We start from the raw sequence: 14,778 nt of genomic DNA on the forward strand, positions 1-14,778 counted from the left end.
ACCTGAGTACACTTCATGCATATTTATAGCCGCACTGCACTGCTATGTGCTTCATTGTTCACGTTTTTATGATTGTATGCGTCATTGCATACGCATTGGATTTTTTTTTTTTTTCCCTTCACAGGAAGAACTTGTGCTCCACTTGACCCTGGTGGAGTGCAAGGCTACTTCCTGAGTTCCAGTGACTACTTCTGGTACAGGAAGTGCCTGCTTTTCATCTAGAAAGAAGCTTTTACGTAGGAAAAAGATATGCCCTAGGGCAGAGTAATCAATCTAGCTTTTAATTTAGCCTTAACTAGCCTACTACGAATTGAATATGCAGGTAATATTGCATTCACCTCTTTTTATTCACACTATCTGAGAGATCTTTTGCTACGGTCTCTCTGACACAATGCAATTTGTCACAATGTTTTATTTCATGTTTGATGCTTTCTGCCTTTGACTAGTGTAGTCTGAATAAGGTGGAGCCTAACCACTCCCACTTTTTAATTCAAAAATGTTATAAAGTTGGTGCTGGCCGCCTGGTCGCCTTTCTCCCCTGATGACGCAAGATTGCGAAACCGGTCGGGAAGGCGACAGGCGGCACCATTTTATTTGAGGTCTTCTATTGACCATTTTATGCGCGCTACTTTTTCGGGGTTCCCAGTGCACGGGCCCCGTATGTGAGTTTTCCTTTATCCTTGTTTTTAATTGTTTTACTTGTTATGTAATAAAGACGGTTTACACTTAGATGTGCCGTATATCTCTTTCATGTCACTATCCTACTGGACTCCCCTTTGGTGAGTCTCTGCGATCTCAGGATATCTACTATATTCCGGAGGAATCTGTAGTGTGCAACATCGCTGGTGAAACGACACCATTTGAAAGTTCTGCGGACCACCTATCAAACTCGTTTACAACCTTATAATGTGGGTTGTTGGAATCTGGTAAGCCTTGCTTCTTTACCCTTTTGTTCGAAGATCCTGTATACCAAAAAATGATGAAAGCTGTATTACTATAGACCTGCGCTGACTTTATATATTCATTGCTTGTGTGGACTTTTGGACATTGTCCTTCTCGGCTGCGGTCGCCTTCTGCCTTGGCGCTGACACTTGTTTTTTATTAAATGGGATGTGCTCCAGACATTTTTGGCCCCTGCAATGGAGGTCTGATGGCATAAGGTAAATGGTATACTCATATTTTTGGAACCCAGCACCTTGCACCTCACTCGTATACCATTTTACCCCAACTTAATTATGTACAAGATCCACTAGAAGTCAGGGAAAGAAAGAAACATTTTTTTTTTTTTAAAAAGCACAAAATCTACTTTTTATTCATATAGATGGAAAAAAAATACAGGCATAAATAAATAAATCTTTAGCTCGGTTTTCTGAGAAGGTCATGCACATGTTGCATTGTGTTGGGGGGAGAGCTTTCAAATGTCTTGTACTGCCTCTCTCTATTATGAAGGTAGGACACAGTTTCAGTAAGCCCTGACATGGAGGGCAAAATTATATCTTAATGGGACATTATTTGCACATTGAACCTAATACTCTTATATACAGTATTTTTTAAGTGAAATTTCTACTTTTTTACCCCATCCGTTCAGACACATTGGGCTTGATTCACTAAGCTGCGTTGCTACGGCAGCACAGCTTAACCCTATGGGGGGGGGGGGGGTGCGTTTGGTCAGGCAGCCGGATACCCAGTGTGGCTGGGTAGGTGTGTGGTCCCGTGTGGCAAGGTATCCCCCCTGTAGGCAGCAGCCTTAACTCATCCCCCAGGCTCCAACGATGAGCTGCTATGGACACCTCCGCTCCAGCCGGCATCCACGCTCATACTGCTGCTCAGTTTCGGGTCAAGGCTTGATGACGTCATCAAGCCGGGACCCGGCACTGGCGTCAGAGAGAACGAGGATGCCGGCCAGAGTGGAGGGGAGTGCCAAAGGAATGGCAGAAAGGTGAGTGGATTCCCTTCCCCCCCCCTACCGCCGCCCCACTAAACAGTGATCACTACGATCCGCCGCCGATCTTAGTGAACACATGATCAGAAGCCATACGCGATGGCTTCTGATCACTGAGGGGAGGTGTCAGCAGTCATATGACAGCTGAATCTCGACTCTCGGGTGCGCACGATCGCGTCGGGAGCGGAAACAGCGGGTGGCGTAGATCCTACGCCGCATCAGGCTAGAACAGCCACAAGTGCGGTGTAGGATCTATATTACGCGGTCCCCAAAAAGTTAATGAAAGCAGAGTGTTATAATGCCCTGCGCACGCTATGCAGCCATAGCATGCAAAGTGAAATTACTCTGTGCTCAGATAGTGTAGAGGGCGCTTCGTTACACTTAATGAGCACTCCACTGAACTCGCCCGGAGCCCAGTAGCTTCAAAGTACGAGATTCCTGCACTTTGATTGGCAAAGTATACTTTTCTCGTACTTTGAAACTACTGGACCTGCCGGGCCCCCGAGAGGGTTTAGTAGAGTGCTTGTTAAGAGTAACGAAGCGCCCTTTACACTATCTGAGCACAGCGTAATTTCACTGTGCACGCTATGGTTGCATAATGGACAATGGACTGGATAGAACAATGGACTACATTAAATGACTGATCAAACGACTTGTTGTTTGAACGTCTATTAGTTGGACAAAAAAAAGTTGCATGTACACATGACCTAACAGTCATTTGAATGACAGTTGATCCAACGGAGCAGATTGGGCAAACCGGCTGTTATCAGTCACTCGACAGAGCGTACACACGTCCAACTTGTCATTCAAAGTTGTTCAAAAAAAGCTTCCAGTCAATACTCAGCTGGTGCAGGCATAGAAAACAAGCAACAACTGTTCCTGATCTGTGCACCTAATTCCTCACGCAGGAACTGCAAGCATTATAACAAGATAATCAATGCTACTCACTTCAATGTTGTGACTGATCAATGTAGGTCTTCCTAACAAAGCAATTTACAAGGTGTACCATTCAGTTGTATATTATTAATTAGTATTTATATAGCGTTGACACCTTCTGCAGCGCTATATGATGCATTTCATACATAATATGTAAACTGTATTTACTATATATTCCTTATTGCACAGCAAAACTGAAGAAGCTAGTGGTATAAAAATCAATAATAAATGACAGGTCATTTTTCTCGTTTGCTAGTTTAAAATGAAAAATAAAAGCTTGAGGACTGAGAACAATGAATTACTAAACAAAAATAAAAAAAAAAACCAGCAAAATGCTATACGAGTACATATATGTTTCTGAGAATTTACCTTTAGCATATCGGGAAGCATTTTCTTGAGCTTCTTGTCCCCAAGCACACGGAAACAATGATCCAGCATCTCCTTCCTATCAGAGATGTAGAAGCTAATAGGCTTAAGAGGTACACTCAAGTCTAGTCCACCCTCTTCTATGTCACTCAGCTCCTCCACTTCCTCTTCTTTTACTACGGCACACAAGGAAGAAGATTCTTGTTCCTTAAATAGCAATAAAAAAATATTTTAAAATGTTAAAAAATAAAACAAAAGCATGAACATGGCACGAAAAAACGAATAGTAATATTTTACTAAAGGACATGTGCAATGGAGATAAAGGTTATAGACTTAAAGCACAACTAACCTCAAAATGATTTGTTCAGTTTAACAGAATACCCAAGCAGCTCGGGGTGAACCAAAATCTCTAGGAAAAAGTGTAGGGGGGTTAAAAGGGACTGAAAAGCCCCCCTACAAAAAGCAATGTTTAGTGTATTTTCATACCTCACAACTTTTTGAGATGAGAAAGAGGGACACTTAAGCCACGCCCCTGCCACACCCCCTGACCACGCCCGTCACACCCCTAGTCACGCATACCATAAAGATTTCATAAGAAAAAATATGTTGTTTTATAATTCAAAACACACTGGTCCTTTCTATCCTGGTTCATTTTCCTTCATATTAACATTTTAAAATTAGTAATATATCAATTTAAAGGATGGGAATAAAGTTTAGAGTCAAACACATTTTTAGTAGCAAAATATATATATATATTTACATAGAAAGAGAGAAAGTCCTGTAAGAGGGACAAATGAGGAGAAAAGAGGGACAGGGCTCCCAAAGAGGGACTGTCCCTCCAAGAGAGGGACAGTTGGGAGCTATGTAATTTGCTTTCTTAAACCAGAAGGTGTTTGCAATAATTCAGCTTTAACCTATTAGCAGCCTGCAGACATTACCTAGAGTTAGATAATGTGTGCCAGGGCGTCTTCTAATGGCACCAACCGTTTTGCTGCCTAATGCAGCTATGCAGAGCGGAGCAGAGCAGGAAGCTGTTTTATATTTAGGTGCACTCCCAGCATCCTCTTCTGAGTTCTGATCTCATGATATGACGTGTTCGTAACCCAGGACATGGTGTCAGCGTTGCAGGTAAGTGGAACTCTTTTTTTTTTTTTTTCCCCCCCACATCAGTTTAGGTTCCCTTTAAGTGAGCAACTGTGGTTACCCACAATGAATCACTACTGAACATGCAAATTATCTCTATGCCCCTGTAGCCAGGCTTACATGCAGAACCGCTGGTGTAGAGCAAGCCTATAGCTGAATAAGGCAAATTACACTGAGCATGGCTTTTAGTAGGAGGGATTCTATCTCTTTTAGTCCCCTATATTTTTCTAGTGGTCTTGGGTGATTAACAATCGTAAAACAAATTAACAAAAGTAAATTAGCACGATAAACCGGTTTAGATGGAAACAGCCCATTGTTATCCATTGTTTGATCAGTTCTAATTCTGTGTCCAGGCACATGGACCTGGATGATATTCAACCTCACTTTAAAACATGGCATAAGATAGCGTTCACACTTGTGTGAATAGGCAATTCACTGCAAGCATTTTCCTGCACAATAAACACAATAAATTGCTCTATTCACATAACTTCTCATAAATGACTTATTTATCTCCTAAGTGATAAAAATAACCTTTCAGCACATTTACAAGCAAAATAATCACTCAAAGTAAGTTGTTCCTGATTAACTTCATTTCAATATTACTTTTCTTACCTTAATTATATTATATTTTTGCTCTTTGGGAGCTTAAAAATGAAGCCTAGATAAGGTGAAAACAGAGGAAAACAGGTGAGAAAAGCTTTGTGAATCATGCCCATTGGGCTTTATTCACAATCACTTTCCGCATGCGGAAATGTGTTTGCGGTAAATTCCCAACTAAAATAAGACCATATTGACATTCACAAAATTGTACGCATGGTTGTCTCCCAAATTCATAAAAAGTGCGGTAAAAGCCTGCAAAAGTCGGTAATTCCCACAAAAATAAATAAATAAAAAAATTCTAAATTCACAAAAGAAAAAGGGGCGCATTATTTCTGACTTTACTGATTTTACATTACCTACAAGTACTTGGTGATATATTTCGCTTCCCATTGACTTAAATGGAGTCTTCAGCCTTAAAGAGAACCCGAGGTGGGAATTACTTTTACTATTGGGGCACAGAGGCTGGTTGTGCGCACTAAGACCAGCCTCTGTTGCCCCATCGTGTGCCTCCATGTCCCCCCTGCTCGCCGCTATACCCCCCGCATTGCTGGCTGTGTCGCCAGCTCAATGTTTACCTTGCGCTGTCAGTCAGCGCCGCTCCCCCGCCTCCTCCGCATCGGCGCCACCCGCCGCGTCACTTCCCTCCTATCAGCGGGAGGGAAGGGACACGGGCGGGTGCGCCGATGCGGAGGAGGCAGGGGAGCAGCGCTGACTGACAGCGCAAGGTAAACATTGAGCTGGCGACACGCTGCGTGTCGCCAGCAATGCGGGGGGTATAGCGGCGAGCAGGGGGGACATGGAGACACACGATGGGGCAACAGAGGCTGGTCTTAGTGCGCACAACCAGCCTCTGTGCCCCAATAGTAAAAGTAATTCCCACCTCGGGTTCTCTTTAAGTGCTGTGTTTACAGGACTTTAATTTTTTTTGACAATTTTTTATGCCACTTTTTTTTTTTTTTTTTTTTTACATATGGTTTCCCCTTATTTTTTAACACATTGTTCCTGCATGCAGAAATGATCACTGGCGGTAATATAGCGGTAAAAAAATCTCTTAGGGCTGGTGCACACCAAAACCCGCTAGCAGATCCGCAAAATGCTAGCAGATTTTTAAACGCTTTTTTTTATTTTTATGAGGCGTTTTGCGGATTGCTGCTGCGGTTTTCAGTATAGTAGATTTCATATATTGTTACAGTAAAGCTGGTACTGAACAGCTTCTGTAACAAAAACGCCTGCAAAACCGCTCTGAACAGGCGTTTTTCAGAGCGGTTTGCGTTTTTCCTATACTTAACATTGAGGCAGAAACGCATCCGAAATCCAAAAAATGCCTCACCCAGGCATTTTTCGTTTCTGCAAAACGCCTGCCGCTCTGGTGTGCACCACCCCATTGAGATACATTGACCAAGCAGATCCGCAGCCGCAAGCGGATCTGAAAACGCCCAAAAAGCCGCTCGGTGTGCACCAGCCCTTACTGCATGTGTGATTGGGAATAGAGCCCATTATGGCCAGTGAATTTTAATGAGGGATTGCATGTATTTTACGGAAAATTATTTTACGGAAAATTAGTGCAGGTTGCAGAGCCGGGTCAAGGTCCTCCAGCACCCAAGGCTGAGACACCAAAGTCCGCCCCGCCATCCCTCCCACCTCAGCCATCACACACTGATTGCTATTAGACTAAGATTTGCCTCAGGGCCCCCAAAACCTTAATCTCTAGTAATCTGGCTAGCAGTCAGTACCACATACTTTTATTATTTCTCTCTGCTTCAAACACAATAAGGGAATGATAGCTGATTGAGTTGTGCGCCCCCTCCTACACTGCGCCCTGAGGCTGGAGCCTCTGTCGCCTCTGCCGGTTGTATCTTTTTTAAAATGCTATACAGAATCAAAGATGGCTCCTGAAAATGCAGCAGATCCATAGGAAAGTATTAATTGCATTTTTGTATGCGATTTGGCACTGCAGCAAAACACCTGTGATTTCAACAATTGTGACCCCTGCCTTAAAGAGAACCAGAGGTGGGTTCTAAGAATCCTAATAGCGCACAGAGGCTGGGTCTGCATAGAATACCCAGCCTCTGTTGCTATACAGCGTCCCTCCAGGGCCCCCCTATGCTCTGCCCCCCATAAATCAAACACAGTGCTGCAGCCAGCTGTTTATATCTGCCCATCAATCTGGCCGCTCCCCCGCCTCCTCCAGGTCGCCGCTCCCTACCCACGTCCCTTCCCTTCAATCAGTGGGGAGGGAATGGATGCAGGCAGGGAGCGGCGACATAGAAGAGGAGGGGGAGCGGCCAGATTGATGGGCAGATGTAAACAGCCAGCTGGCGACACGCTGCGATGTCGCTAGCACGCCGTTTGATTTATGGGGACAAGCAGAGCATAGGGGACAAGCAGAGCATAGGGAGGCCCTGGAGGGACGCTGTATAGCAACAGAGGCTGGGTATTATATGCAGACCCAGCCTCTGTGTGCTATTAGGATTCTTAGAACCCACCTCGGGTTCTCTTAAAAGTGTACCTAAGACAAGAAGCGTCTCAGGTTCCATACTTACCTATGCCTTCCTTAAAGAGACACTGAAGTCTCCTGAAAATCATCTTTTCATTTAAAAAATGTGTTTAACATCTTAGCCCTACCTAAACCGCCGCTGAAATCTAACTAAATCCCCCCTAACTCCCTCTCCCCTGCAAAATCCACGACTTTCTTGGCCGTAGATTTTGCTGCTGTTGGAGGCAGTGCTATGAGCCGCAGCTCTGCCTCCATTATTCGTGTCTATCAGCTGCGTATCTCCGCCCCTCCCCCGCCCCTCTCAGTGAAGGAAGACTGAAAGGGGCGGGGGAGAGGCGGCGATCTGGGCTGACAGACACGCTGAGAGGCAGAGCTGTGGCTCATAGCTCTGCCTCTCATGGAAGCGCTGCCTGGATTGCCCCCCAGGGGAGTTAGGGGGGATTTAGTTAGATTACAGCGGCAGGGATGCTGCGGTTTAGGTAGGGCTCACATGTTAAACACATTTTTTAAATAAAAAGATGGTTTTCAGGAGACTTCAGAGTCTCTTTAAGGGCTTGTTCACAGTATAAACATTTCCGATTTTTTTTTAAGCGCCTGCGATTTTAGAAATCGCCCTAAAAGTGCTTGTGCAATGATTTTCTATGAGAGTGTTCATATGTGCACATTTCGATTTTATTAAAATCACAAACGTGCTACATGTACCATTTTTTTCTTCAATGGAAGGTATAGGGAAATCGCAAAGCGCTTAAAAAAGCACTTTGAATTGCGATTTCCCGAGCGCTTTTAAGAGTAAATACATTGTATTTATTCTTTTCCGGGTCAAAGAGTTCACTTCCTGACTGATGTCAGGAAGTGAATTAAGTAATCGCTCAGCAATAGCGCTATCGCTCAGTGCTTGCGATTTATAATGTGAACAAAAGCCTAAGCCCCCTTGAAGCCGCTCGTCCCTGGCCGTCTCTCCAGGTGGCTTGTCACCCACAATAGTGCCAGAAAGCCTGTCTGAGTCATGCAAGCGCAGCCTGGCCAGTTACGCTCCCGCAACTGGGAGCGTTCTGTGCTTGCTCAGTACTACTGTGCAGGCACAGAACTCTCCCAAGGAGAGAAGCACGACAGGGGAGCGCGCCTGGTTGCGCATGCGCGATGAAGCGCAACTCTGCCAGGCTTTTGAGCACTATTGTGGGTGAAATGAGCCATCTGAGGAGACAGCGAGGGACAAGCGGTCTCAAGGTGGCTTAAGGAAGCCCCAGGTATGTATGGAACCTGTGACACTTCTCGTCACAGGTTCTCTTTAAAGTATTACATATGGCTAGCTGATTTGGAAAAATGCCATCAGGTATCAAAAACTGAATAACCTTTGTATCTACCTATTCAGTAAGGAGTCCTTTAGAAAGACTCCCTATGGTCTGGTTTACACTCAGATCGCAAAACAAAATTGCCTAGCAATTGCAATTTTGCAGTGCAGCAAATTTTTGGCAATTGCAACTTGCAATTCCCGTTCAAGGAAACAAGAATCTCAATGCAATCATGGCCGAAATGCTGCAAACAGTGAATTTGGGATTCATACAAATCGCAAATTCTGCAGTGAGAATGGTCTCATAGAGATACATTGTGTACAGTGCTTTGCTGGCTGCCAGTGATAAGTGCTCAAACACTGGAGAAAAGTGCTCCAGTCACAGTGTGAACCAGGCCTAACATTGTAGGGTGGTCTGTTAAGCGCATCCGTAGTGGCTGCAGTTCTCAAGCATGTTGAGTCGGACAGGAGAAAAGCTATATACACGTGAAGATTAGTATAATTACTTGATGTACTTTTTAGAAAGACAGCTAAGCAGTGTTTTCATGGCTTCCCCTACACAGGTAGTAGAGCCTATATGCATCCTTCAAAAGCTCACAATTCAAAATAACAGAAATTCGTGCACCTGGTAACTGGGCTCTGTATTCCTCCTTTTTCTCTCCACCTGGGAACTTGTGTCGTGGGAACTGGACCTCCTCCTTCTCTTTTTTTCCTTAGAACTTTTCTTCCCCCCAGTCATGGCTGCACCGATCAGTGGTTACATGTAATAATAAATCTAATCTCTGGTATGATTTTAGGAGGCTAACAAACAACAGCAGCTGCCAGTCTCCGGGGTAGGCAAGTCTCTAGAGGACATTTAAACAAGAAAACAATGAACTCTCCGCATAGTGCACCACTGTCATTGCAGTTGCCGCTCTCTGCCAATCAGAGCCTTTACTTGGCTCCATAGCAGAGACACTGGTGTCACGTGACTGATGCGCCTGCGCATCCTTACTTGTGAGGCTACAGAACCCATGACGGTTGATGGCGATTTATAGATGTAGTGCCGTCTCAAATGGACAGCAATGCCAGTCATTTACTTATAACAATGCAACCTTCTGAACATGCACATTTGAAAACACAGTGGTGACAGGTGAAAAACTATGAGATTAGAAAAGTCACATGACCACCTGTCATTTAAACGCAGGCGCCGAAAGAACACGTGACATCACCATGACTGAGATAAGCGTGAGTGTGTTAAAAGTACTTCTGGGTTATGTGTTTGTTGCTGGCTTGTTCCACGTGGGTGCTGTGTGATTTATGGAGATCATGCATTTCAATATTAGGACTTCGTAAATTTGCATTAATCCCCTAATGTAGATAAAATACATTTGAGTGCTAGTAGAGGTGTGCTTGTGCGACCCCACTATTTTACATCCTTACTCCTTAGCCATGCTATCCCCGGTATGTAATGGTACACAAGCTGTTGTGCTTGTGAAGTGATATTTGTTCTGTACATTCACGATTATTGCAGTGCTGATGACATTGGTGAACACTGTACAGGGAAAAGACTGCTGCTTATAATCATCTACAATAAATAAAATGTCAATAGCAGCAGAAAATAACTTGTATATTGGAGGATGAAAACTAGTTGCCCTTTGGGTGCTAGTCTACCTTAGGGGACTCAGCAGGAAACCACAGGGCAGGGGCGTAGCAATAGGGGGTGCAGCGGTAGCGACCGCATCGGGGCCAGAGGGGCCCCGAAGGGCCCTCCCTCAACTACAGTATTAGCTCTCTATTGGTCCTGTGCTCATAATAATCACTTCTATATATACATTGAGTAGTGGTAAACATTAACAAACTGTTCCCCATCCTCTTCTTGCACCTCTGACACTGTAGTTGCCATTGGCAGGTTTTGGTGCGCCGTATCAATTGTTATGTATAGAGTGCCTGGGGGGCCCCATTGTAAAACTTGCATCGGGGCCCACAGCTCCTTAGCTACGCCACTGCCACAGGGGGAGCAGTTCACCAATCACAGCACAAAACTAGTGTGGCTGTAGTTTACTACAACCTGTTGGCAACCTAGCAGAAAGATTGCTGTCCCCCTAATCAGGGCCAGATTTACCATGAAGCACTGTAGGCAGGTGACTGATGATTGAAAGGTGGCTTGCTCCCCTCCCCTAGTGCCTACCTCCCTCCTTCCTTATGCATAGTCCCAAATGTAGTGTAAAAGATGTTACTCACCCGGGTTTTGGCATTTCACTGACCAGATCTACCATCAGTCGGGGGCACCTCTAGCTTCCTAATACTTGGGAGCACCTCTAGCTACTTAGTATTAGGTAGCCAGAGCTATCCTCAGTTTTAAGGGGCACCTGTAGCTACCTATAATGGGCAAGGGAAGTAAGGGAGAAGTGACAGCTGGGACAGCCAGCACACTTGGGTTGGGGGTTTATGGAGGGGGAAGTCTAGGGTGCCAGAACACTTGTGCCCATAGACTCCTCTGATGTAAATGCGGGCCTGCACCTAATCATGTTAGCTGAATTTCCCTAGGGGTTTCTGCCGGGTACCCTGATTAGCGCCTAGCTGGCAACTCACACCCAATTTTGATTTCAAAACCACCTATGAGTATGAGAGACTTGCCACACAATCTGTTCACAGTATTCAGAATCTGTTGGCACTTTTACTACACGGAAGTGGTAAAATTGCACCCCCCCCCCCCCCACACACACACAAAAGATGTTTGTATACTCCTTTAGGATAACACTACAAATATGTTTGCGTGCATTTCTGATGCATACAATGCATGTTTGCTGCTCCTTAAGGTATGTTTGGTACTTACTGTATGTATTAGGCTGTCTTCCACATACCGCAGCTCAGCGCACACCAGGACCCTAGGCCGTTTGTTTGTGGGCAACTTTACTAAACCTATGTGGTTGATGGCATGAATAGTGTTTCCCACTGAGTCTCTGAACCCTCAGCCCCAGCACTGATCTGTGTAAAATGACTTTCCTGTACTCATGTCTTTTTTTATTTATTTTTTTATTTGCTTTTTGTGTAGGATCCACCTCTCCTTCCTCAAGTCCCCATAATCCGCTTACCTCGGCCACCATCTCCTTCGGGCCGTGGATTTGATCCATCTTCTCCCCGGGCCTTGGCCCATGGCGCACCTGATGTATATCAGAAGTTACGTTCCAGTCTTCGTCAGCTCTTCCTCCGAAGCCTCCTTGCTTCTGCAGGTCTGCCTGTTACTTTTACTATGTATCAGCGTGTCTCAGTGTCTGCAGAGAGGTTCAATGCCTGCGACATGGAAGCTCATAACTTTCAGGTGTCCAACCTGCAAACACCGCTAGGAGTGCAAGATGAAGCTTTGATCCGTGGCCCCGATATTATTTCCTATTCGTTTTGTCTTTAAAGGATGGATGGGGCTGCATATTGACTTTGTATTGGGCAAAAAAAATAATTTACATTCCACTAATGCCATGTATTTAATAAAATATTTTTTTTCAAAAAAGTATGCAGGTTTTGCTAGAATTAACTCTCTTTACAAATGTCAAGAGGACTTCTGAATGAAGTCACATATGTTTGTAAATTCCTGTTACTGAAAAGTGCATCAAATTTGGAGTTTCAGGAACCAATCGATAAGGATCATGCGACACCAATTTCAAATGGATTTTTAAAGGACACCTGAAGTGAGAGATATGGAGGCTGCCATATTTATTTCCTTTTAATCAACACTAGTTGCCTGGCAGCCATGCTGGTCTCTTCACACTCTGTCACACACCTGATTACCATGCTTGTTCAGGGTATATGGCTAGAGCATTAGAGGTAGTGACTCAGTAGGGCAGCAAGGTAATCTGAATTGTTTATAAGGAAATATGTCTACCTCTATATCCCTTTGACAAGTTTAGCTGCATGCTTGTTTTAGGTGTGTGCTTTAGACACTAAAGGCCCAAACTCACTGGAAGATAGATCGGGGGAACCCTCAACGACACGACCCAATGAACAAGCATTCCCTGAGCCATCTTCCTACACGTGATGGCACACGACAGGCGCGTCAAATGATTGTGACGCTTTCTGTGGGAGACGTCGGGGATCTTGATGGGAATGTCCAGGCTAGCTAAAAAAAAAAAAAATCTACTTGGGGCCTACTCCATCCCCCCTGGCAGTCGTGATGTCCCATGCCACAGCGGAGTGTACTGAGCACAGGCGCTGGAGTAAGACCGGGTAAGCATGTAACACATCCCAACTCACAGCAATGATTAATCAATGGGCTGTTCACAGTGCCCACGTTGCATTACATTGTAACACAGCATGTAAGTTGAAAGTGCTGCATGCTGTGCGTTATGCGCGGCTAAGCCGCGTTAGACTGTGCGCACATGCTCAGTAGTGTTGGAGGAGGAGGTCTTCCCTCCTCGGCCAGGCACATGGCTAATTAATATTCACTGCATGGTGTGACGTGCAGTGTTTACTTCCTGGAGCGCCGCTCTGTGCGGTGATTGGCTAGCAGGACCACGTGATGCTACATGCGTCCAAGTGCACGCATCACGGACGCCAGAGTGAGCTGCACAATGCGGCTCAGTCTGACGTCCACATCCAACACCACCAGGCGTTGCGTTAGGGGCACGTTATGCGACCATAACGTCCCCTAAAACGCAACGTCTTGGTGTGAAAGTAGCCTTAACTATAAAAACACCAGTAAATTTAAAAAAAGACATTACTTTTTTTAAAAAATGGTTACGTTAAGGACTCAACTTAACCACCCTGGCGGTATTGACGAGCTGAGTTTGTCGAGGAAAAACATGTAGAAAGCGGTAATGACAAGCTGAGCTCGTTCATGCCGCCAGGGAGATTTCCTGTTTCTCTGCACCGCCCGCTGCACTTTTTACTGATTAGAGGGATTCCCCAGGATGGCTGGATGCCTTACAAATCAAAAAGATTGAGACGGCACACCACTGGCTGCAAAATTTGCTGTATTGAGTGGACAAAAAACACTACATATTATGGATATAACTATCCTTCATCAGGTGTCAAAAACCTGTCTGCACGCTGTGGGTAGCGATCTGTGCTACCTCCAGCGTGCAGAACTAGTATCCAGCCACCCTGGGGAGTCCCTGTGCAGAGAGAGAGAGAGTGTGTGTGTAGGGGGGAGATTCCCCCTCTATGCAGGCTGGTGGTGGCCTGCGGGGATCCTCCTTCTGTGCAGGGGTGGGGGGTGTCCCCTTCTATAGGGGCTGGTCGTGGCCAGTCGGGGACTCCCCCTTCTATGGGGGCTGTGGGTAACCTCTCCCTCCTCTTTCCCCATCCCTCCCTCCCCCAACCAGTAGCCCTGATCTAATCACCTGAGGGCTTTCTCCTGCGCTGGCCGCGATGGACACCCTCCTCCTCCTTTGACGAAGTCCCAGTCTCTGTCGTTACAGTTACGAGGCTCGGTGACATCACAAAGCCTCGTAACTGTAATTACAGAGAACACGAGACTTCGCAGGAGAAATCCCTCAGGTGAGTAGATCAGGGCTTCTGACTGGGGGGGATCGGGGGGGGGGGGGGGGGTCACGGGGGATCGGGAGGGATGGGGGAAGAGGAGGGAGAGGCCACCCACAGCCCCATAGAAGGGGGCACCCCTCCCCCCCTGCACAGGAGGAGGATCCCCGCAGGCCATCCCCAGCCCGCATAGAAGGGGAATCTCCCCCCTACACACACAGGAGTCCCCGACCAGCCTGAACAGAAGGGGGACATCCCCCACAGAAGGGACACCCGGCCACAGTCAGGGGGGAGTATGGGGATCGGGGGCAGAGGCACCCGCAAACCTGGCTCCCTATACATCTGACTCCCTAGACTTGTCTGTCCTATATACCTGGCAAACATCTGGCTCACTATACACCTGGCTAACTATACCTAGCAAAACATCTGGCTACCTATTCCTGGCTAATACATCTGGCTAACTACACCTGGCTATACATCTGGGTCTTATACTCACCATTGGCGTGCTGATCCCTCGTCTCGTACCTCTGATATCTTCCCCAGTGC

At 45.8% G+C, this 14,778-nt stretch overlaps 2 protein-coding genes across 2 annotated transcripts in view; one reads left to right on the plus strand and one right to left on the minus strand.

Annotated features, from left to right (window-relative positions):
* CAAP1 (caspase activity and apoptosis inhibitor 1) overlaps positions 1-9,726 on the minus strand; it is a 57,916-nt gene extending 48,190 nt beyond the window's left edge. The window contains exons 1-2 of the mRNA XM_068234568.1: positions 9,401-9,726; positions 3,248-3,451 (exon numbers count right to left, since the gene is read on the minus strand). Coding sequence (XP_068090669.1) covers positions 3,248-3,451; positions 9,401-9,514 — 318 coding nt within the window. The 5' untranslated portion in view covers positions 9,515-9,726. The remainder of the gene's footprint in view (positions 1-3,247; positions 3,452-9,400) is intronic.
* Positions 9,639-12,266, plus strand: GEMIN7 (gem nuclear organelle associated protein 7). The gene is made up of 2 exons (XM_068234575.1): positions 9,639-10,002; positions 11,813-12,266. The coding sequence occupies exons 1-2, from the start codon at positions 9,937-9,939 to the stop codon at positions 12,164-12,166; spliced, it is 420 nt and encodes a 139-aa protein (XP_068090676.1). The 5' UTR covers positions 9,639-9,936; the 3' UTR covers positions 12,167-12,266.
* The last annotated feature ends 2,512 nt before the right edge of the window (positions 12,267-14,778 follow it).

The sequence above is a fragment of the Hyperolius riggenbachi genome, chromosome 1 (genome assembly GCF_040937935.1).
Source record: "Hyperolius riggenbachi isolate aHypRig1 chromosome 1, aHypRig1.pri, whole genome shotgun sequence".
In the NCBI taxonomy this organism is placed as follows: domain Eukaryota; kingdom Metazoa; phylum Chordata; class Amphibia; order Anura; family Hyperoliidae; genus Hyperolius; species Hyperolius riggenbachi.

What these genes read in the sequence shown, in the direction of transcription:
- GEMIN7 (XM_068234575.1), top strand. Translation starts at nt 9,937, where the DNA reads ATGACCACCTGTCATTTAAACGCAGGCGCCGAAAGAACACGTGACATC. An exon ending in TCACCATGACTGAGATAAGC is followed by an intron (nt 10,003 to 11,812) that starts GTGAGTGTGTTA and finishes CTTTTTGTGTAG; the next exon opens with GATCCACCTCTCCTTCCTCA.